This window comes from Antennarius striatus, chromosome 6 (genome assembly GCF_040054535.1).
Source record: "Antennarius striatus isolate MH-2024 chromosome 6, ASM4005453v1, whole genome shotgun sequence".
In the NCBI taxonomy this organism is placed as follows: domain Eukaryota; kingdom Metazoa; phylum Chordata; class Actinopteri; order Lophiiformes; family Antennariidae; genus Antennarius; species Antennarius striatus.
The window spans coordinates 20,731,059-20,755,285 of NC_090781.1; the positions used below are offsets into that span (position 1 = coordinate 20,731,059).

General features: G+C 45.8%; 1 protein-coding gene across 11 annotated transcripts in view; it reads right to left on the minus strand.

Moving 5' to 3' along the window:
• gramd1bb (GRAM domain containing 1Bb) overlaps positions 1 to 24,227 on the minus strand; it is a 67,918-nt gene that overhangs the window by 3,582 nt on the left and 40,109 nt on the right. For 6 of the 11 annotated variants that reach the window (XM_068316789.1, XM_068316792.1, XM_068316798.1 and 3 more), the window contains 18 exons: positions 13,509 to 13,719; positions 12,528 to 12,548; positions 9,920 to 9,940; positions 9,045 to 9,068; positions 4,811 to 4,895; positions 4,005 to 4,108; positions 3,808 to 3,903; positions 3,604 to 3,684; positions 3,409 to 3,524; positions 2,836 to 3,001; positions 2,569 to 2,761; positions 2,324 to 2,467; positions 2,119 to 2,237; positions 1,885 to 2,027; positions 1,564 to 1,667; positions 1,150 to 1,450; positions 635 to 742; positions 379 to 499 (listed from right to left, as the gene is read on the minus strand). In XM_068316789.1, the coding sequence (XP_068172890.1) occupies positions 379 to 499; positions 635 to 742; positions 1,150 to 1,450; positions 1,564 to 1,667; positions 1,885 to 2,027; positions 2,119 to 2,237; positions 2,324 to 2,467; positions 2,569 to 2,761; positions 2,836 to 3,001; positions 3,409 to 3,524; positions 3,604 to 3,684; positions 3,808 to 3,903; positions 4,005 to 4,108; positions 4,811 to 4,895; positions 9,045 to 9,068; positions 9,920 to 9,940; positions 12,528 to 12,548; positions 13,509 to 13,719 (2,158 nt within the window). Of the gene's footprint in view, positions 1 to 378; positions 500 to 634; positions 743 to 1,149; positions 1,451 to 1,563; positions 1,668 to 1,884; positions 2,028 to 2,118; positions 2,238 to 2,323; positions 2,468 to 2,568; positions 2,762 to 2,835; positions 3,002 to 3,408; positions 3,525 to 3,603; positions 3,685 to 3,807; positions 3,904 to 4,004; positions 4,109 to 4,810; positions 4,896 to 5,928; positions 7,930 to 9,044; positions 9,069 to 9,919; positions 9,941 to 12,527; positions 12,549 to 13,508; positions 13,720 to 18,310; positions 18,579 to 18,819; positions 18,914 to 24,227 lie in introns of those variants that run through there. The other 5 variants (XM_068316796.1, XM_068316793.1, XM_068316790.1 and 2 more) reach the window with 5 other exon arrangements.

The following is a 24,227-nucleotide window of genomic DNA, read 5'->3' on the forward strand; positions in this document are numbered from 1 at the left end:
TTTAGTAAAAATGAGTGGCAGCGGTTGACTTTGTCATTTAATGTGTTTCCAGGATCAAGGAATTTGTTAGTATTATTTAATGCATCATGATGCAGATCTGATTATGTCCCTGTGGCTTCACACGTGAACGATGAGACCTGTGATGATTCAAAACGTCTTCGGTGACGAAGGCGTCGGTGGAGGATTGTGCTCTCTGAATAGTTTTTGCAGCAAGGGATTAAATTCCATTAAGAAATAAAGGACACGACGAACAAGTGACGGTTGAATGACCTCATGAACTTTGAAACTGCTCTGGGTCAAAGTAGCGAACCGCCCTACAGGACTGACCAGCAAGTCCCACCCCCAAAACAAAGATGTGAAAATTCTCTGTTGTTCAACCTGGTCTAGCAGCACGACTGACGACTTGATGATCTCCCTCCACTTCTGCAGCTCGGCGTCATGGAAACGCTGCTGGGATTCCAGGAGCTGGGCCCACTCCATCTGAGTCTGAGGCAGTTTACTGCAAAACACAAACGCACACACAAACACACACACACACAAACACACGCGCACAAACAATGAAGTTAAAAATCTTACAAATATTTGTTCTATCAATGTGCTACACATGTGTGCTTGTTTGCATGCGCGTGCGTACCTTTCGTGAAGCCGTAGTCCTTGCCAGGTCGTCAAGGACTGCGCCGAATACTCCAGCATCCACAGCTTGTAGAAGAGCATCATGTTGAGGAACACCAGCAGGATGAGGCTGAAGGAAAGTCAAACCAAACAGCGTTTAAGCCTCTGAATTTTATTCATTCACGATTCCCGTAATCTTTAGGTGGCGGCGACACTATGCTGGGAATACTTGTGTCATTCATTCATCTGCCTGTTCTGTCTAATAAAGTTATATACCTTAGACAGATCCTATGGATGGCAATGAAAGGGGAGGAAAGAGAAATTACAATCAAAACACCAACAATGAAATTTTATTTTTAAAAAAAAAGCAAAACAATTGTTTTTTTGTTTTTTTTGATTCAACAAAAAACCCCAGAACATATAGGGAAAAAAATATCAGTGAATCAGGAAACAAGTGATTTGGAAAAAGCTGAGATGAGCATGCGGCTGTAATCGTGTGTGTGTGTGTGTGTGTGTGCGTGTGTGTGTGAGACGTACACAAAGCTGATGATGAGCAGCAGTTTGGACACGCTGTAGAAGGCGAGGCCCGCGGGCAGGTGGTGGTGTTCCGGACTCTGGTGTCTGGTCTGCGTGGAACCCGCCACTTGTTTGATCCTCTGAATCACTTCGTCGTCCGTCGGCGTGGTAACGGGGCTGAGCGCCTCGTCCAGGTGCTGGCTGCGCACGTGGGGGAGCGGCCTCTTCTTCCGTCTCACCGTGGAGTTCTTCACCATCTTGCTCTTCGGTGACAACTGGTGGGGGTCGGTCAGGATCTCTTCCAGCTTGGAAAGCGCCAGTTCTGAGAGGGGAAGAAGAAGAAGGCTGAGAACATTTACAAGAAATAGTCACAGCCAGATATCCATCGCCCCAAAATGTACACCTGCTCAGAATAGGCAAACTACACTTGTTTACCTAGATGGCGGAAGTTCTCTTCTATCCCACTCCAGAAGTTTCTTTCTATGAAGCCCTTCACCAGCCCCCACGGCTGCTTCCTGTATCGTAGCTCGGTGGACACCCTGACAGCCAACAGACAGATATGCAGTTAAATGCGAATGAAAATGACTCAAATATTATCTGACATTGTGATCTGTAGTGAGAGCAGGGAACAGGTGGAGAAGCTAGAGAGGTGGAGGTTAGCCGCAGTAAGACAGAATGTGAATGAGAGGGACCCAAGTGGAAGAAGGTGATTCAAATATTATCTCAGCGATCTTTTGACTGATGGTGTTCTCTCACCGTAATCGGGACTTGTTCTTGGCCACCCTGGTGAGGATGTAATGGTTGAGCGTGTAGAAGTAATCGTGGTAGGGCACGTCGTGCGTGATGACCTCCGCATCGATGATGTAGCACTCGCTCTCCTGACTCAGCTTGTAAAGAGTCTAAGGAAAGAAAACAACGAGTCTTTTTTAACGGCCTGTAAGTCAATCATATGACTTTACGACAAAAAAAGGTTTGATGAACTCCAGATACCTGCGTCTCGCTGGCTGTGGATGTTTTAGGGGCCAGAGGGTTGGAGAGGGAGATGGTGTACATGATCTCTCTGGTCTGGTTCCCGGCGTCCTCCTTCTTCCAGGGGTGATACACAATATCTAAACGCCGACACAGAGCTGGATGAATCCTTAGACGCCTGACAGGAGGCTGGTTACTGATCAGAGATCAGTTAAAAAACACTGACCTGTGATTCTTCTCTGCTCCATGAAGTCGCTCATGAACTGCGATTCAGTGAAGAGGATGTCGTACAGCTTGTCCACACTTAGCTTGTAGACCTCGTTGATGTGCTGCCTGCCGATCAGATCCTCGTGGAAGGCCTGCGCTTCACCTACCCGACAAAAAAAAAAAAAAGACACGCAACCTTTTGTAGACTTTTCACCAGACTGTGTAATTACATGCGAAAAGCAATGCGTTCATACTGTTCTGTACATTCGTCGTGCGTTTCCGAGGAGTCACTGAGCTCAGTGGGGATGTCTTCGTTGTCGTTGAAGTCCAGGGAGGGTGATGGGACGGGACCGCCGGGCCCACTGTTATCGTTGTTCTTCTCTTCCACCACCAGCGGCACAGCGAGCAGCTCGCCGTCCGGTAGGAAGTCTGCATACTCTTCCGGCGGGAGGTCAAACTGTGGAAAACACAACGTCTGTGAGAAGTTTTCACTCGCATCGATGTGCACGTGTGTACATGTGCGTCGCTTACTGTGATGGGTGTGTCATGGTTGCCTGAGCTGGGGATGGTGCTGTCAGGGACGACCACCTTCTTGTGGACCAGAGGGGGGCTTCCTTCGGGCTTGGCCTCAGCGCTGCCCTTTGACAAGCTGTCATTGTTGATCTCATTCTCCTCGTTGGGAATCTCCTCACTGAACCTGAAGGCACCGCAGGGCAGCGACAGGAAAAGGAGGTATTAATTAATAATCAGGTATTTGAGCTACGATCACTCGAGGACCATCATGGAGGATGGTTTCCCCTCACACTGAGCTCAGTTGTCTTTGAAGGCAAGTTAAAAGAGATCTTGGGATAATGGAACACGCTGGAGACCATGACCCCGTATTGATTCCACCCGGTTAATCCACTTCAGACATGAAGGAAAAATGTAAATAAAGGCGGGGTGGCCTTCGATTCTCTAAGAGATGAAGGCAGTATCTCCGCAGAGCTCAATACAATTACCCTCATTTGTGAAACATCATGAATTGTCCATACCTGAATAGTTTATTCTTTAAAAAAAAAAAAAAAAAATTTAAATTAGCACACAAAATGACTTCAATAGACTGACCCCATGGTGTTGAAGTCATCATCGGGGGGAACGTAGTCCTCGTCGTCGCTTGTCAAGCCCAGCTCGTTGCCGTAGCACTGGTGGACAAAGTGCCACAGTTCTTTGGGACACAGGGGCTGCAAAAGGTACCGTTAAACATGAGAAACTGAGAGTCTGCAGGAACCACCAGTGTGAACTTCAGCAATCGTGGCAAACCTTGTCTAGCAGCGCATTCTGCCACAATCTGAACATCATCATGTAAGTCCTGTCCCTGGCTCCAAATGAGGTGAAAAAGTGCTGTGAACAGAACACATTTGGAAGCATGTTTAAGTCTGCTCAGCGAAGAAATAAACATTAGATCACAAACTTATCAGACGTTGCATCTCCAGGATATCTTAATGTGTTTTTGGGTGTAAGTACCTTCTCAGTGTCCGTGCAGACCTGGATGGCATTTGGAATGAGGCGGGCAGTCTTCTCTTTCGTCATTGAGCAGATGTCCTTTAGCCGCACTGTCAGCTAAACACACAAACACATTAGTTTCAAAAGTCTGACACAAAACTGTTGATACGTATTTTGAAAAAAAAACATGGGAATGTAAATAGGATTAGTGAGAATACCAGGGTTTCCCAGCGGAAGATGTTGCTATAAAAACAAATCCAGTTCTCAGAGAGGTAGAGTCGTCCCTGCAGGAGGATGTCACGCTGAAGAGCACAGGAGTAATCTGGAACATTAAGATGAGTGACGGACAGAGAAGAATAAATACAGCTTTGAGATGCTTGTCATCAAAAAGCAGAATCCCTGTAAAGAGGATGCTGGAATTATCAGAACTGCATCGATTAATTCAACCACAGGGCCAGAATGGACTGCTGTACCAGATTTCACCACTAGATGGTGTATTTGACACAGCAGCTTCTCCTATTGAGACCAAATAGGGGAAAATCAAGACTGAAAAGTTGTGTTCACGTTTCTCAAAAACCATTCAAGTTAACTTTTATTCTATTAAAAATTAACATCACAAAATGAATGTAAAGCACATTTTATCATAATATATTCATGCAACTTCTTCACAGTGAAAGTCTTGATCAGAAATGAAGGGCTTCTAAAACTGTAGCTGATGTCACACCTCTGAGCTCTGTTTGACAAGATGTGTTTGACCGGATACTTTAAGACAAGGAATTCATTGGAATGTTTTGGTAAAATCATCCAACACGAAATCAACTTGTGACGTGTTAAACTACGCGTCACATTCGAAGTTCGAAACTCACATCAGTGAGATGATGTGTCCTGACACGCCTGAATCACGTCACCATGTCCAACACACACCCAATATTTATTTTAGTCATCTCTTTGTTTCTGTGACGATCAATTAGTAATCACTTAGCCGCGCCGCGGCGGCCTCTGTTGGTGCTTGGTGTGTACTCACCCACAATGAGTCTCTCTGTGTCAGGGAGCTGTTTGAAGAGTTTCCTAAAGTCCTCATTGCGCTGCTTGTATGTCGGGCTCAGCACCTGCAGAGACAGACGCAGCCATGAACACACACACACACACACACACACATGCACACACACATGCAAACACACATATATGCAACCAGAACACACACACACACATCATGCGTTGTCTCTGTCACACAATTATGCTTCCACGAAGCGTGTGTTAACCTTTGGCGGGTGATTTTTGTTAGGAATGGGTGCATCGTGAATGACAAGCAGGAGCATGTGGGCTTCTTATCTTTATCTTTTAATGGGACCAAGCCGTTTAAAGTGCATTCCTTAGCGACATCAGCCCCATGTGCGTCATCCTACACATATTCCAGACCGACATGTGTCTGACAATGAGGTTTTTGTCGAAGGTTGATGGACAGGCAACCTGATAAGAACCCCGAAATGCAAATGAAACACTAAACGGTGGTTCACGAAGTCTGGTTAAACACAAACTGTTAAAGGAAACTGCGTTCCGTGTGCCTTCCTCCTCCTCCTCCTCTTCCTCCCAGTATTGGCAGATGCGATTATTTACATGGAGAACCCGTGATGGAGGAAATCTCCCGTGTGAGAGCTCTCGCTGTCGGCGCCAGATGCTTTTCCTTCAAAAAGGAAAGCGGCCGGAAACGAGAGCTGCCAATAGAGTTCAACCGAGACAAAAGAAAACCCATACAGTATTCCTCTTAGATCTGCTCATGTGATAAATACGTACTGTACATGTGCTTCCCTTGTAAAAGAAATCGTGTCAGGGAGCGGCGGTGGGAAATGCAGCTCAGAAAAACATGCAAGCAACACATTTGAAAGGCTTTACTAATAGGAATCAAATGAATTAAACCATCAAATCATCAAGATGCTTCATCTGTGACCATCAACCCCACATAGTGACCCGATAAACACTGAACAACTGGCCTGTGGGCACTAACAGCTATGACTCACATCCAAACCAGCTGAGGGTTATGACCACAGAATGCTTACACACACACACACCGCAGCAACACTTCTGGTTTTGCTCGGTCCTACCCTGGTGATGTTTTCTAGATGTACGCGGAGGTCAACTTACAGCAGGGATCTCCTCGGAGTCACACTCAGGGTCCCGGAGGTCCGAAGCCGCCCAGCCCCACTCCCAGCCCCACTCCCCTCTAGCCGGACCCTGCAGCAGCCACCCCGCCAACGCCTCGTCCAGCTCGAGCACGGCCTCCCAATCGGACATTGTGCAATCCTCGTACAGCTCCATATTTGTCTGCTCCAGATTCTTTCTGCTGCCTGGATGGGAGCAAAATTTACCCCTCCAACCACCCCCAATAAAAAGCCCCCCTAAAAAAAACAACAGGAGCCCCAGAGGGCTCGTCCGGCACTGGAAGAGTTGTCAGTCAGAGTCAGTTTGCAAAATAAGAGTAGAGTGTGTGTGTCCACTGGTTTGTAAGCAGGAGTATCCGCCCCCTATTTTGGGTTGCTGCTCCCAGTTCAGTCTTGAGCGGTGGGCATGGCACACTCCAGCCACATGATCCTTATCTCCCCCCACCTCTCTCTCTCTCTCTCTCTCTCCCTCTCCCCCTTCCTTTCAAGCAAACACAGAGAGAGGAGTTACGGCTTTTGCCCTCAAGTAACCCCCAGCCAACAAGTCCTTTATTATCACGGCCGTAGCCTTTTCTTTTTTTCTCTCTCTCTTTGCTTACTTCCCCTAATGTGTGTGTGTGTGTGTGTTGTGTGTGTGTGTATGTCCATCTGAGTGCTTTGTAATTGGCCAGTTTTACTATCAGCTAAGAGTTCAGTTTGGGACTGATGCAAACAAATATGAAGCTGCAGGAAGGGGGAAAGAAAAAAAAAAAAAGGGGGGGTCTGGAATGAATGTTTTTACTCCTCTGAAGCGTGCGTGGAGTTCTCGCCGCGCTACGACCGAGTGATTGAGTTACAGAGAACAGATGTGACCATAACCTCCAGTTACCCCCCCCCCCCTGCAAAACAACACCATCAATCTTGACAGTGTCTGCGCTAGTTTTGCAGCCCGGGCCGACATACTGAACATATTTCTTTGCAGACTCTTGAAAGCTGCTGGAATCCAGAATGAAGCGTGAAAATCAGCAAAGTTTTGCGGACAGGAAGGCATCCCCAGCGTCAGGATTGGGGTCAGTGAGGGTCTTACGCTTCCAATTTTAGCACCATTTAAAAAAAACTGCTTTACATGCCCTCGGTGATTGAAATTTCTGCAACTCGTCGTATATACGCTGCTGCTGGATGCTACACATTTTGCAGCCCACATTTGCTCGCTGGAATTCAGCCACGGCTTCCTCTGCTTGTATTCCCAGTTCCCACTCTGGTAGAGGAAAATATCAGACTAGGAAAAAAATCATCAGCTGCAGATCTCTTTGAAAAACATGTAAGCACAGCTCTAGAAAGACCTGGAGCCAATCCAGAAAGTCTTCAAATCAATTGGATGAAATTTCAGGTGGCACGAGCAGATCGTCCAATGAAAATCGCCACCATAATGAACCTTTTCTTGTGCTCCTTTATTTCTTTCCTCCAATAAGGGAAGGGGGCCAATATTTACCGATGCGACATCCAGTGTTCAGGTGACGACAGGACACCTGGGAGGAGTCGCGACAACAGACACAGCGCTCACGCGTTTAGTTAACGATTAACTCTGTGAGCAAACAGGAGGGGATGGAAGAGACTGGTACAGTAAACTAGGGTGGGGCTTTAGTGTCTGACACGGGGTGGGGGCTGGAGGTGGACGTGTCCATCCTGTTACTAAGGTAATCGGTTCCATTTAGATCTAATCGAAACTCATTCTCTGAGCCGATCTTACATCTCCTGGATGTGTTTGCCAGTGTTTTCCCTCTTGTCACAAATGTCCCAGAGAGTTGAGGTGGGTGGGTGGAGCACGGTTGCCGTGGCAGCTTTGGAAAAAAAAAAAGTTTTGTAGATGCAAAGCAAATGACCAGGTGTTACCAGAGGGCTGTTAAAGAAAGATGGCCACTGTGCACATCTCTGAAAGGCTCAGAACTCACTTTGGGACGGACTGATTTTCATTCACTGTGGATTCAGAGCCATGGGAGGTCATCATCGCCATGTAGAGGTTAGCACGCACACACACACACACACACACACACACACACACACACACACACACACACACACACACACACACACACACACACACACACACACACACACACACACACACACACACACACACACACACGCGCACAAACACGGATGCATTTGTGTGTCTGCAGACAGGATTAAAAAAGATCTACCTTGAAAGGATTTAAATGTTTACTGGGAATGGATCAAAGGGCAGAAATTAGATTATTTTACTGTCTTCAGAGAACCTGCTCTTGGTGAAAACCAGAAAGGGTTGGGAGCGTAGAAAATATCAGTAACATTTGGAGTGACTCTGGAAGGGTGGCTGTGAACGCCTCACAGTCCCCCCAGGTGGAGAAGGACAGTGTTGTCAGGGAGGGGGACGTCTGAATTACCCCAATAAACACTGCTGCAAACCCCAGGAAAGAAAATGGACATTTGTCCCACCAGCCCACACAAACTAAACCCTTCCACTGTCAATCCAGGAATAAACCCCCACCATGGTCCGCAGTCATAACACAACATCCTGCCGTAACTTTATCTCCAAACAGGACGGTTTTTTGACAAAGCTAGACTGTCAAATCCAGACCCTAGAACCTACGCGTCCCAACATTTGTGTTTAGTTGGACACGGATTGAAAAAGTCGGGTTGCATGGAAACATGCAACGATCCCAAGCGCCATGCTCCATTCCTCAGTCGTTCAAAGGCATTCAAAGCTCGTCCAGAGGCCCCTGAGATGGTTTGTTGATTTTTTTAGTTTGGCGGGTGCGTTTGTTACCACCTGTTGCTCGCCAGAATTAGACGTTCGAGCGCTGACAGGCCCTTTGATGACATCTAAAAGGACTCAGAAGTGGTCAAAGGCCAATCTAGAATACACCTTACAGTCAATATACTTTAAAATAGAATTGACCAGGACAAAGGAGTTCATCTCCACGTTTTTAGGTCGATTTCCCGCGGCTTTGCTACAAGGTGGTAACTTAGAATGAAGTCAATGGAATGAGAAACCGACAGGAGGGATGTTATCATTCTGCTAGTCTGTGAACCAAAATACAAAGATATCCAGGGTTGCACAAGAATACAAGTCATGCTTACTCTCAGGATGTGTTGTCTTTCATGCTGGGGAGAGAGGGGGAGAATGTGTACACAGGGAGTAAAAAAACCCAAAACAAAATGGGAAAAACTACAACAGACACTTTTTGAGAAACTAGGAAACAGTCTGGTGGGCGAATGGACACAACAGGCTCCGGTTTAGACTGGTTGGTTGTTACACTCAAGGGATTTAAAAAGACACCATTCTGTAGAAAACAGATTTTATTTACAGTAATCTTCATACATTCTCATCAGTTTGGGTTTGGTTGAGTAAGGGGAGTCATCGTTTTGGATGAAGGCGCTGTGACTACGTCTCTGAAAATTTGAGGTTTTTGGATTCAAGGATTCAAGGTTCCTCACAAACATGAAACTAGCGTGATGAAAACCTGGTTGAGAATGATTCCAAATCAACCGGTGTGAAAACTCTTTCTCAAACTGGGCCTTAAAGAATCCCTTGAGTGTATTATTAATTGCTTTTTCAGCAACTGACCCCGTTATGAATGAATTCTTACATCGGGTCAGATACAGCATTAGAGCACCACCTAGTGGTGGGATTTAAAACCGCAACAACACTCTGCTTCAGTTGACTTGAAATTCTTAAGAACTATGAATAACAAACTTCAGAAAATTAAATTTTTTATGCATTAATTCCAACTCATCACAGAGGTCCACCTGTTTTAAAAAAAAATCCATTTCAATCCCACTAACAGCCCAGTAGAGATTTGATGTGGCAGTAAACAAGGTTAAAAAAAAATCCTTACATCTTGTAGAAACAACTCATCCACACAACAGAAACTCATACAAACACATATATACACCCATAAAGGACTTTAAAAAAAATCACATGTGATTATTATACAAATGTAAATATTACTTACGTTGTACCAGCTTTGGCTCTTCTGTAGAGAGACAGAAAGAGGAAGAGAGAGACAGGATGTATTAAATTCTGTGATATCAGGACAAATACGCAGCAGTGAACTGCACCACAAACTTTTTCCTGCCAAGAATCACAGGAAGTGATCTATGATGTCTACAAACCAGTAACCAGCCGGTCTTTTCAATTGGTCCCACTGACACTCAGTGAGGAACAAAAGCATTACTGGAAATTTGCTTCCTTTATTATTCTCTCCTTACCTGATGTAACCCACTTTTCTAACATTAAATTTAGAACCCATTAAGTTTGTAATTTATCTATCAAAGGAGTGATTTGAAAGTACATCAATAATTTCCTGGAAAGTTTTGAAGAAGATATAAAATTTTAATTTCTAATGGGACTTGGTTCTGCAGAAAGAAAAAAAAAATTACTTGCAAGGTTTCGACAGCAGAGGGCAGCAGAGATGTAGCTTTCATGACCACACAACATTCCTCAGATATAATTATAACACTTTCTCTGATGAGGAAGATGAGGGTCTCATGGGGACACATGCCTGGGAGGGGGGAGTCATTCAGAGAGTGAAACAGGAAAAAGAGGGGGGGGGTGTATGATGTGATATCCAGAATTACAATAAATAGAATTTAAACTAGAATCACGTTTAAGTTTTTCCTCCTCTAGCAGAGCTACTGTCAGACATGACAGCCCTTTGGAGAACTGATGGAGCGATCAATCACGTGTTTGTCTTATGAGCTGCACAAAATATCACAATATGACCCTAAAGGCATCAGATCTGAGCCACGGGCGGCGTCTCTGTTCCACCTATGGGTGTGTTTGGTTTTTTCTGTGTCCGAGCTGCTGCCCTCGGGTCTGGCTCTGACTAATGTGGGCTAATCTGATCTGAAGGTGACAGAGACACGAGAGAAGAATTACTTCAAGTCAACCCGTCTGGGATCAAGCGTGTGCGGGTCAGTGTGTGTCCTGCGCTGTTACACAACAAGCAGTCGTTCTTAAAATGGGAATTTTCAGTAAAAATGGCAAATTTATGCTAGAAAACAAGTCTTTGATTTAAAAATTTGACTCCCAAAATATAAAAAACGGTGACAAATAGACTTTTGGTCTGACAACCTCTCATCTTTGTTTTATATGCCTTGCGTTCTCGTGAGATTTCCTGGTGCATCCAGGTGACTCAAAACGGGATTCTGGGATATTTGGGATGTTTCAACCGCGAACAAGAGGCCAATAATTGTCAGTCAGTGTAACACTAACAAGAAATAATGTTTGATTCATGCCTAAAACTTTCTTCTACATGGATTCAGGAGATGGGAAACTTTGTGAACATGGGGACACGAGGGACCGACGCTACTGGGGCTGGGGGGGTGGGATCCTGCAGCTACAGAGGAGGAGGAGGGCCAGCGGGGGATCGTCAGAATGAAAACGAGATGCTTACTTTAATCAGGTTTAGTCTGTCATACTGAAAGAAAATTAAAGACAAAAGAAAACGTTAACCGAAGCAGTGAGTGATGTGAACACAGGAGGAAACTGAAGAGAGGACTGCGCAGTGGGTGGAGAAAATGCGACTTTCCACACAGTTCAGCGGCGACCAGGAAGCCCGACTGGCTGCTGTGACATCATCATCATCGTACGTCTCCTTTTCACAGAGGGGCCCTGTCGCTGGGTTCTATTTGGATTGCATTAGGACTGGGATGATCAAGCTCACGTTGCCTGGACGACGTCACGCCATCGTTGTCGGTAGAAGCTCACATGTGCGTGTGTGTGTGTGTGAATGGGGGAGGGGGAGGGGGTTGTTTAGAGTTGGGACTCAGATGGCGACACAGCAAAGTGACGTAATCAATTGTGTGTGTGTGAACCAGATTGTGTGAGTGCACAGCAGCGAATAGACAAACATCCTGTGTCATCATCTTATTATTATTATTATTTTCATTATGTTTCTGCTTCTTCATACACAACCTTGACACAAATGAAACCCCCTATATTGACAAAAATAGTGGGAATAGGATGGATGAAAATGGGCATCGCACAAAAAAAAAAAAAGTGATGCCAGCCTGTTGTATTTTAAGGGGTGGGGGGTTAAGCAGAGCGGCTGCTGCTCAGGTAATGATGTCATCATCGAGCTGAATTTTTTAAGCGTTCACCCATAAAAGCCGATGGGTTACACCGAACAGAGAATGATCTGATATGAAGCTCTGATTACTGCAAGGGGACAACGAGCCACGCTGGGAAGGGACGGGACACCCACCAGAGAGGAGAAAAAAAAGAAGAAGCTCATCCTATATTCACATATAGTTTATTAATACCAAATACAAAGTGAATTGCAAATCACCAGAAAGGAAAAAGAAGGAGAAGAGAGGAGATAAAAGGGGTGGAAAGGAAGTGAGGGGAGTCATGAAGAAATGTCCGTCTGCTGTGGTTCGGGGGTGCGGATATGGGGGGGGGGGTCAGGATGGTTTGCAGCAGGCACAGGAACAAGCCGGTTGCAGGGTGAAGCATTGCAGAGATGGGACACAAGACAATAGGTGATGGGGGGAGGGGGGGATGCAGGGATGGGCACAGAGACATTTTGAAGAACAGAAAAAAAAAAGAGTAATGCTTACTTTGGAAAGTCGCTTGTGAGACTAGCATGCAGTCAGGAGAAGAACAAAGAAAAATCAGACAGAAAAAAGAATGAAAACTGAAAGAAAATCAACAGCAAGAACAAAGAGCTGAAAGTACAAAACAGAAGAGCCGGACAGTCATCATCAGATGGCGCACGTTATTGTAATGGTATGTAGCGCAGCAGCGATACAGGAGGCGTGCACTGCTGTGTCTCAGAGGCCCAGGATGGAGGGAGAAAAACGAGACAAAGAGAAATTTCTCATAAAATGAATGAGGACAGAATGAGGAGGTGGAACGAGGACGGGGATGAATTCTCTTCCAACGTTTCGGAAGCTCGAACGAGTGCCGAGCGTCCAAAAAGCGTTGGAGCCCGCAAGCTGCTTCTGGAATGACTCCCTTCATCACACGATTCGGTCGTAATGGAGGGATGAGAGGGACGGCAACACCCCAGCAAGCTTCCCTGGTTTGGTTTTCTTCAGGAATGAACCCGGCATGCACGCACGTTCGCCTCACGCCGCTCTTATCGTTTGTAATGTGCTGCGGAAATCAATTTGAAAGATGGAGGAGGGGGGGGGGTCGACGGACAAGGAGGACCTTGGACAAATCGTCACAGAGGCAGCGAATGCATTGCTAGAGGAGGAGGGGGGGGACGCGCTCTCTCTACTGATTCGCTTCTGTTTGACACCGATCACTGATAACATGCGTTTTTTTTCTTGCTGTCTGTGAACACATCGTCCACATGCACTCATATTTATGGTTTAAAATCATTTTAACTTCGAAAGAGATGAATGCAAAACAAAAGATGTATGGTGCAAAAGAAACAAAACTGTATTCCTTCATTATTTTTGTGAAAGTGTTGTTTTATTATGATTATCTTTTTTCTTTTCTTAAAGTTCTTATTCTATCCAACTTTTGGTGGTGAAAAGTTTTCCACATGTAACATTATATATATATATAAAAAGTGTCTCCTTGTCGCTCACCTTGGAGTTCTTCCCTCCGCTTCTTGCTGACTGCAGAGAGTAGGTTCTTTGGACGACCTGCTCGGGCGTGGAGGGGGATTTATCAGAGGAGTGGTCCGAACCCTTCTCGACCATATTCTCGCCCTCCTGGCTCTGCGGTGTGGGAGAGCGCGAGCGTTTACGCAGGACTGGCGAGCAGGCAGGTGTGCTCTTGTTCGAGTTACTGGCAGTGCTGAAAGAAAAGAGAAAGAAAGAGTGAAAGTTTGATCTAAACATCCCTAAAAAAAAACAACAACAAAAAAACTACTATCTGGTCTTGTCTTACAGAAATCAAACGGTCCTTGAATGCATCGCCGTAAACAGGATGGCGTATACGACGTTTCATCTCCCTTACATCACATGAGACTTAACATGCTTCTTAACCCGGCTAATAACAGCTAAGCTAATACGGGAAACCACCAACAACAACAACAACAGCGAGAGCGACAAACGTAGTAAAACAGCGTCACACATGACCTGAGGATTTTCTCACTAATGCTGCTAATGCCTTAAAACCAGTGCGGATATTGATATGTTTGGTTTTCTGCTGCTGATTTGATTAAGAAATGCAGGGAAACGTCTGGAAAAACAGGATTATTGAGCCGTTTACTTCAAACACTGTAAATAATATTAAGCCTGGCTGCTGAAACATGAAGCTGTCGTGTCCACGTATGTGCAAATATGTGAAGGTGCAGGTAAGTGAATTTGCAACTGGAAGACTGGTGACATCTCGTAGCATCCATAAAAGCAGGAACCGTGCAGCGTTTTGTTTTCCGGGGATCCCCTAGTCTGCATCCACAACCCGGTCCCCCCCCCCCGAAAAAAGGGATGTCAAAAGTCACAAGTTGGAGGCCGACCCCAACGCAGACAACCATTTGTCTTTGTTGGCTCTTACAACATCTGGCGCAGAGGCAGAATGATCTGATAAATGATCTGATTCACTTACAAAGATGAAAGACGGGCACACACACACACACACACACACACACATACTGTATACACATACACACACTGTACATACACTCAGCCATGCAATCTCCTCGTATCGACACAAATGAACAAAAGGCCCTGTAAGCGATCTGCGCCACGGTTACTTGACAGGCCGTTATGCAAGCCGTTACGTCACCGCCGGCCAATGGCTGAAACGCGTGGCCATGAATTACTGATCTACTGTTACATCCAGCGCTCCAAAGCAGCTTACAGCGCCGAATCGTAGAGGATAGCTTCTGTCAGCAGCAGGCATCTGATAAATGTAATATATTATACCGATGACATCATCTTCTATGATTACCAAATGGTCTGCTAATGCTGCTGATGCCAACTCTTTGTTTTTTATTTCGAGATACCTAACTTTGCGTGACAAAAAAAAAAAAAAGCACCACCACAATTGATCTGTGTGTTCCGTCAAACAGATATGATGGGATTGATAATGAATTGTGTGGCGATAAAAGCTTTAGGCAGATGAAACAACGGCTGTGAAAATGTGTGGGATTTGTTCATTGTTTGTCAGTCAGATAGCTCAGACAGCGGTACCGGGGCGGTGCTGCTTGATACCACTTGTGATCCATGGCTGCATGTATAGAACTGCTACTACCCATCGTCTCTGCCGGGAAGCGAGTTATTGATCGTTGAGTTTGCCGCAGTCAACAGGACGCCTATCGGTCGATCTGTACGTGGATGGCGTGCTGATGTCGGGACACTTCTCAGACAGGATGAAGAGTTAAAAACCATTTAAAGCTCTTCCCCCTGCTTGAAGCTGCATTTTAGTTCCTCGGGTTCATCGGGAAGAAACAAAGTTATGATGCAGAAGTGTAAATAGCTGCTGCACAAAAATGTCGCTTCAGCAATGACTGGAAAATACACAAATCCCACTGAAGATCAATGTCTCTTGAGCATGTTGGACCTTTTTGGGAAGTGGTTTTTCTCTGAATTACGGAGTCAGATTTCCTCTTTTATTGAGATGCTCACACACAGTCAGACTCAGAAGAGGTCAGAGGTTAAGTCCAGGCCTGATTAATTAAAATATACAGTATACCAACATGTAATCTCCAGCATCGTTGTTGGGTTAATGAGCTGTTAGCACTCTGTGGCTAAATCGGCTGAGACCAAACAAACATTTTAGCGTGATGAATAAAGTTATCTGAGGAGCAAACCGCAAAACATAAAAGACAAAATAAACCAACGGGAGAACAAAACGACGCTTTTAGAGGAAGAGGAATTCTCCGATTGCGTCTATTCTCCACGCACAAGACAGCAAACAATGGAGGCCCCAGCTGATCAGGAAATGGATAGCTGTGTGCGGTATCAGCCGTTTGCACAACAGTTTGCTGTTCATACTAGCGTGGCGGTGTGGACACAGAGAACACCAGGCCGATGCTGGCCTGCAGAGGAGCCGACAAAAGCTTCTGTCGCAGCTGCTTTGTTTGCCGTGGCTTTACGGGACAGAAGACCGAGGGTTGGATGTAAAGCTGCTCTACCTTTATCTCTGGACTAGAATGCTCAGGGAATTGAAAAAAACAAAACAAAACAAAACACAAAGAGCTGCACAGTAGCAGTAGAATGAAAACAGCTGTTGCTCCCCACGGTAGCTGTCTATTAATTCTGATGCCACCAAATACAGAATGCAGTCCAGAGATGCTTCCTGGAATCTGATGTTGCAATCAAACACAGATTCAGTCGATGGTGACTCTCAAACGAGAGAGAGACAAACAGTTTAACAAATTAAAAAGCCGTTTCAGTGCCCACGCAACTACAAGGCGCAAATAAAGCTCAGCTAAGAATGAAAGTCACTATGGCAACAGCAGAGAGAGAAAGAGAGGTTTAAATATTCAGAGTATGTCTCTACGTCTACATCAGTAGCCTCTGTTGTTAGACGTGATATCAGAGGTACGGCGGCCATCATCATCATTTACCTGTAATGTTAATATTTACCTCCGCTGAGGAATTAGTGTGTCTGCCGATACTTGTTTGTTTGCAGAGTTACTCAGAAAGTTTTGAACGGGTGTTCGACGACATTTTAGAACTTTTCCATCAATGACATCTGCATAAAAGTTACCGAAGCTAAATGGTCATGGAATCTTATTCTAAAGATCAACTTTTCGTGGGATTATTGCTTTTAGGTGCAATGAGCTGTTCAGGTATACACACAGGTGGACAAAATTATTGAAACCCCTCTGTTAATGAAAGAAAAACCCCACAATGGTGATTGAACTAACTTGAAACTGACAATAAATAAAATAATGTAATAATAATTAAAAATTTACTGAAAACTAAATGAAAATCAGACATTGCTTTTGGATTGCGTTTCAACAGAATCATTTGAAAACACAATCTAATGAAACAGGCCTGGAAAAAACCGATGGTATTGTTTTGTTATACAAAATATTGGGTGTTTTTAACTGTGTGTTTTGGAAGACCTATGACCTGTGATTGAGATCCAACTTTCTGACACTATGCAGCACATTTCTCTCTAGAACACCTTGATAGTCTTGAGATTTCATTGTATCTTCACAGATTCAAGACACCCTCTGCGCCAGATGCAGCAAAGCAGCCCCAGAACATAACCGAGCCCCCTCTATATCTCACAGTAGGGATGGTGTTCTTTTCTTGGTATGCTTCATTTTGCGTCTGTGAACATACAGCTGATGTGGCCTGACAAAAAAAAATTCCAGTTTTGTTTCGTCTGACCAAAGAAAATTCTCCAAGAAGGTTTGAGGCTTGTCAACATGCAGTTTGGCAAATTCCAATCTGGGTTTTTTTTTATGTCCTCCTTGGTCGTCTCCCATGAAGTCCACTTTGGCTCAAACTACAACGGACGGTGTGATCTGACACTGATGTACGGTGATATTGGAGCTCATCTTCCATGTCTTCAGGGATTGTTCTGGGGTCTTTTGTTACCATTCATATTATCCGTCGATTTGTCATCAATTTTCCTCCTGCGGCCACGTCCAGGGAGATTGGTACAATCCCAAGGATGTTAATTTCTGAATAATATATTCAAATGCAATCAGAGGAATATGAAGCTGCTTGGAGATGGTCTTATAGCCATTACCTTTAACACGCTTATCTATAATTTTCTTTATAATCTCCTGAGACAACTCCACCCTTTGCTTTGCTTTCATTAACTGAGGGACACCAACAACTTTGTCCACGTCGGCAACTTTAAGTTAAAACCACTCAAATGTTTCGCCCCTTGTGTAATTATTAAACTGCAGTAGTATCAAATCATCTGCGTGAGATTTAACACGTTGACGTGTCAGACTCGCTCAAAATAGGTCACATTCTTCCGCTCAAACGACATGAAAAGAAATAACTCGGCGTATAAATGACAAAACAAGTCGCTGGTGCTGCTTTGTTAAAATCTTTCCTTTATAGAAGCTCTAAAGCTCTAAATCCAACCGGCTCAAGCCCTTCCGATCATTCTGAGCAGAGTTCCGGTCTTTTCCTGAAGGTCTGCTTGTTTTTCAAATTTTGCTGACCTTAGAAAACAACCATCTGGCCTCGGCTCTTTTGCTCCGCTTGGTATTAAGAGGCCTTGAGGAACGGCATGATGGTGGCGACCGCTGCGCATGCGCTGGCGGGACTGCGCAGACGGTAAACACAAGCACGCACAAATGTAGGCATGCGTCTGCACACAGAAATACGAGCTCAACCTACTGACAACTAAAAACTACCAGCAGTTCTGCGTGTCATATAATCAGGCTGTCCCTACCACGCCCATCTGCTGTCTAAACACACACACACACACACACAGGCGATAACATGCATCACAGAGCCCGTCGTACCCCTGCTGAAAGACACAGTCCTGCAACACCTCGCCATAGCAGCCCTCCAGGCAGCGACAGCCCTCGTCGGCCACCGTCACGCACTCAAACACCACCATGTCCTCGTAGTCGGCCCCCAGCAACGAGTTGTTCATCCAGCGGATCATCCCCCAGGACGGCGCGCCCGACGCTTTCCTCTCTCTTCTCGTCGCAAAAAAGGAAGGAAGGTAGATAAACGGAGGAAGAGAGAGGAGGTGGAAGAGGCAGGCAGGGAGATTTTCTTGAGCAGGCTTAGGGTCACTGATCTTCCTCGACCAGCTCTGATCTCCTAATAACCGGCTTACACCCGCCCTCAGCACCACCTGGTAAAGAAGGAGGCATCGGTGGTGGGGAGACGGAGCCGCCCTCCCCCTTGGATTCTCCTTCCAATATCACATGCCGTCACTGCCAAAGGTAAATTAATCATTCCGTATATCGTTTCCCTTCAATCCGTCCTGGCCGGTGCGCCGCTGTTTGTTCCCGTCACTAACCTGTTGGTCGCCATGTGGAGAGTCACTCCGAGGTGATCGGCCCCGATCTGATGGCTTCATTCACGCCGAGGGAAAGGAAGAGAAGAGACAGGGATAAAAGGGAAGGAGGGTGTACGACTCCTGGAACATAACAGGAGGATGAGGAGGAGGAGAGGGGGGGTGGATGAGAAGGCAGACGCAGCAGACGGAGATAAAGAGGGAACGTATATCCCTGACAGATGGGAGAGAAACCGCCGGAGCTTCAGATCAGGCTGTTTTTTTTTCTTTCTGTCTCTTCCTGTCGTTCACTCGTTTCTTCTTTGTCTAATTAAGGATGTAACCTGCTCCCTTCTCCCCTACATTTTGCTCCCCCCCCCACCTCCGGCTCTCCCCAGCCGTCGCCCAGTTGCTGCATCCACTCGCATCCGAGCGAGGTTCCTCTCTATCTCTTTCTGTCGCGGTTTCAGCGCGTCGTTCGCTGGATTTCACGGCTGCAGACGGACAATAGATGGAAAGAGATCGAGTGTGAGAGAGAGAGAGAAAGAGGAGGTGCAAACGAGGACGGAGATGCCTTTCACTTTGCATTCCACCTCCACTTGGTGCTGGTGCACTGAGCCTGCTGATTCCTTAATTATTTATGCGTTTCATGAATGGAGGGGCTGACATCACCCCGCATTCAGGTCACTTTACATTTGAAGCTCCTGCTAAATCTCACAAGAAGATCCAATAAACTCAAGTCAGGCTTTCACAATCCCAACAACACCTCCTGACCTCAGAGAGCTGGGACCGAACCCTAAGAATCAGCAGAAGACAAGATTACATTTAAAAACCCGTGGATCAAACCCCCCCCCCCACTACTAAAAGAAGCATTAGAATACATAGTGCATGCTTTCAACTGCCAAGCATGGTCCTATAAAGACAAATAAATGACAGGAAATGTGGAACAGCGTCCAGCGGGGATCATTCAGAACTATTTCCAGCTTTGTCATCGTGACCCGAGGCAATCGAAACCAATTGGAACACATCAGCCGACTGAACGCCGGTCATGAGTGATTCCTGCTGCAGCGTAAAGCGCTTACATCCTTCTCCCAGTGAGACCGTGTGATGCTTACTGGTGGGACTGGATGAGGGCGTGGGCGTGTCTGTCGTTACGGGAGCTGATTGGTCCTGCCCTCCTGAGACCGGCTTCACCCGAGTCCCGGAGGATTTTCTCTCATAAATATGCATATATTCATACAAACCAATGAATTTGACAATGTTTAACACTCAATACGTTGTGATTAGATATCTGTCAAAAAAATGTACATCCTGTTTGATGAATGTATGAATATATATGTTCAAAACACACGGTGGACTCCACCCTGCAGCCCTGAAATGACAGCGACAGCATCCTCAACACGTACCGTAAATTAACACGGTCAGCAATCACCTCTTGATCTCTGTATAGAAGTAAAGCAGAGGTCTGAGTTGTGCCGATGGAAAGACCTGACCACCCCCGCCCCACTACGGGAGGGGCGGCTGCGGCGGCGTTGGCCGTCTGTGGGAGCACGGTGTGGAGCCATGCTGCGGAACAAAGGGATTCGGTCCGCTGAGCCAGACCACTGCAGGTCCAGATCACCCGCCCCCCCAGCCTCACACTAGCAGCTGACCTACTTAGGGGACCTCTGTTCTCATGGCGGTGAACCCACAGGAAACACAGCTGACAAGCGGTCCACATGCTTAGAGTTACAGCTCTACGCTCAGTGAGTCAGATCAACTCATCTTGTTCGCCGGAAAGCTCTGGGGTAGATTTAGGGTGAACAACCCCCCCAGTGGTCACAGGCTCCATCAACCGTCTCCATCGTTTTTTGTTTTGTTGTTTTTTTTTTTGGAGAGGGGAGGAAAAAAAGAAGCGCTATTGACGGAGTTGCTATGGAAAAAAAAAAAGCAACGCGACGGCCGGCTGGGTCGGAAACGTCCATCAGATTGTGTCTCGGCTGTGGAGTTGCCATGGCAGCCTGTCAAGCCATTCATGTGCACTGCCTCTTGAAGTGTTCCCAACTGGAGTGAGAAAGGGAGAGCTGGAGGAGCGTGTGTGTGTGTGTGTCTTTGTGCATGTGCGTGGGCGATGCTGCTGCATACAGTATCAACAAATGCAATTAGTTAGCAACAAACTCTGGGTGTGCGCTCCGTGTGAAAGGGGTGTTTTAATCAGCTGCTGGATATCTGTGTTTCATTCATGTAGAAAAGACAATTTGAAACAAATCCACTTTTGTCAATGTGGCCTTTTCCTAAAAATATCTGAACCCAATCGCAGGAGTGTAACCTCAGGGTTTAGTCACAGCTTTACTTAAAATGATTAATTATCCTCAATGTCACACCCCATCACTGAGGGGTGCCTGTCACAATTTTGGGTTCTCATTGGTGCTGTGACCTCCCCCGTACCTCTGGGTGCAGGGACCCGATTTAAAAGCGGCTATAATTAAACCCTCTAATTTAAATTCAACAGCACGACTCGGCCCTGTTAGGTAATTCAAGGACTCGGTGGAGACGACGCAGAGGGGCAGGAGGGGACAGGAAACTGGCAACTGGAATAAGCCCCCTGTGGGACGTGTTCTCCCAGCGGGGCCAGGACATTGCCACCACCATCTGCAGGGGATGGAAAGACGGAAGGGAGCCAGCTGGGTGACAAAAAGGAGGCGGAGGAGGAGGAGGAGGAGGTGGAGTGACTTTTTCCAACCGAGATTTGCAAACATCACTGGGTTCCAGATCGTTTAACGTTAATGACTCCGTCGTTTTCTTCCTAAAATACAAGTTAAAGTTTGAACTGTAGAACGCAGCAGGTTTTTTTCTCAATGAAAGCTCTCGTATGATTTTATAGCATTAAAGCTTGAAATTAAAACTCTATAAAGTTGTTTCTTGAATTGAAATTAGCATTAGATCTATTAGATCTAACACAGGATTGATTGTTCATTTAAAAAACAAATTGATGGAAAAATGACATCACGTGATGTCCTTTCTCCAGAGTTCAATTGGGTGGAGGTGTCGTGCAAGTGACTGTCCCTGAATGCATCATCCAGTACATTAATAATGAGGCTGACAGAGAGAGATAAGAACCCCCCCCCCACCCCACCTCCTCAAAGTAAGGTTGACTAATATTAGAAGTTACCCAGAGACAATACATAACATTTCATTACATCTGTAGGGTTCATGCAATTAAAACATGATTTATGGCTGCAAAACTAGGAAATAAAAGTTGGTTGCAACGGGAGCAGGAGGAAGAGGAACCCTATGGAGCCTAATCACCAATGACAAATGGCTTGTGGGACAGATGGAACAATATATAAAGGAAAAAGAGGGGAACACAGGATGAGAGAGAGAGAATTAATAAGTGGTTGCTACAGGGGGGAAACAATTCTGCAGTTTCTCTTCAGGCTGAACACCTGCTGTGAACTTTCTGATGCTGCGATGCTTTATCTGCCTCCGAGTCGACCAAACAAACGCTTCGAAATCTTTATTTTCAGAGTGAGCAGAAATAATTTTTCCTGGAGGGAACACGTTGCTAATAAGATCTGATGGGATCGCAGCGGATCTAAACGACCAGGAGGATGAACCTGCAGTTAAGGCCTTGATGTCTTTTCCTTCCTCTTCGTTATCTGAAATGAATCTCCCAGGCGCAAACGCATTCATTTTCATGATGGCTTAAAGCCCAGAGAGTCATTAGTCATTCACCCCTGGGAATGCGGTGAGCATGCACGCATCTAGGTGAAGATCTGCACTGCTGCGAGTGTGTTTTATGTACGACTCAGCGTATATGCATTCATTACATGCACGTGTCTGTAGACCACGATCGAGCTGCAAGCTGCAGTCTTGAAAGGATGGAAAAGAAAAAAATCCTCCACGAAAGACTTCCCTGCGGCATTCCTCTCATCCGTCCGCTTCCTCATGACCTCCACTTGAAATACTGCAGTCGCACACAGGCAGCGACCAATCAGAGAAGAGGAGCCGAGTGATTGACTGTCCTGCAGCAACAACTGGCTTGTCCGGTGCCACGTGCAGACGAGCCGTAAGCCGCTGCCGGCTGTGTGTGCGCATCTGGATTCACGCGTGCAGATTTAAATACACCAAATGTCATATGAAGAGCAAACATCGCCCAAATCCAGAGCGATCGCTAACTCTCTAACAGACATTCATGCGCAAACACACACTCCTTCTCTCTTCGTCTGACAAATAATGCTGTAAAAAATGACCGGCTCTCAACCACAGCACCACGATCATTAGGACTATTTCATCTCTCATTACAGGATTATATAAGTGTAAACTTCTTCCTACTCCTTTTTTTGTTAAGATAATTGTTTTGATCACAAGAGATTATGAGCGCTTTCATGGTGTGTTATACTTTCATTAAATTTAACATTTGCTTCGCTTGTTTTCATTGGAAACTTTTATTTCCATGTTTGAAATAAACATTTAAATTGAACAAGCGAAACCAAAAAGTGTTCCTACATTTGTTGTTGCCCCAAAGCTGTGATGCCTTTAGGATGAGCTTTATATATATCAGTGTGTTGAACCTTTATATGCATGAAACAATCAGAATTAGTGTATCATCAAGCAGACAACAAGTCGGTACAAATACATTTTACTGATGAAACGCCACAGTCGAGCGGATGACCCGCTGCACCCGGGTGGATGAGCTGGTCCAGCAGTTTATAACAATCTGGAATGAATGTGCTGAATGAAGTATTGACCAGTGGAGGGACTTCTAGGTCACAACTTTTTGCCTTTGTGGAGAATAAAACGGGACTTGAAGACCAAAAAACAAGACTGATACGTCCTCTTGTTAATAATCTACGAGCAGGGGCTGATTGTGTTTATAAGAACGTAATAAAAGCAACCGCATGCATGCAAACACGCCGTTATGTAACGGCACGGTGTCAGACTCCACACAGGTACCCAGCAGCTCCTCTCTTAGACCAGGGGTGACAGATGGATGCTCGGCGGTAACGTAACCGTATGTCTGTCAGGGCGCCGCCAACGGATTACGCGACGACGGACTCGCTGTTTAATTGTGTTTCTGTGCTGCAGGAGGTGAAGAGTCACTGCTCTACTCTGATAAGCACATAAACAGGATGGCACACACACACACACACACACACACACACACACGTTATGCACCTGAGAGTGATATTTTGAAGTTACAGCCCAGAGCCTTGAGAAAGAAACAAGTGGAAGCGTGGAGAAGAGAGGGATGCAAAGCAGAGAAGGATGCAGGCTCATCCAGAGGGACGGAAGGAAATGGACAGATGTGTTGTGAAGGAAAAGAGGAGGTCCATGTGAAAAGTGAGAAAGAAAGAAGCGGGACGCACGTTGCCGAAACTGCTCCCCCCCCCCCCGGTTTTTTTTTCTTCCTCCTGCAGTGCTCTGTAATTCGTCTCTAAAAATATCAGGCA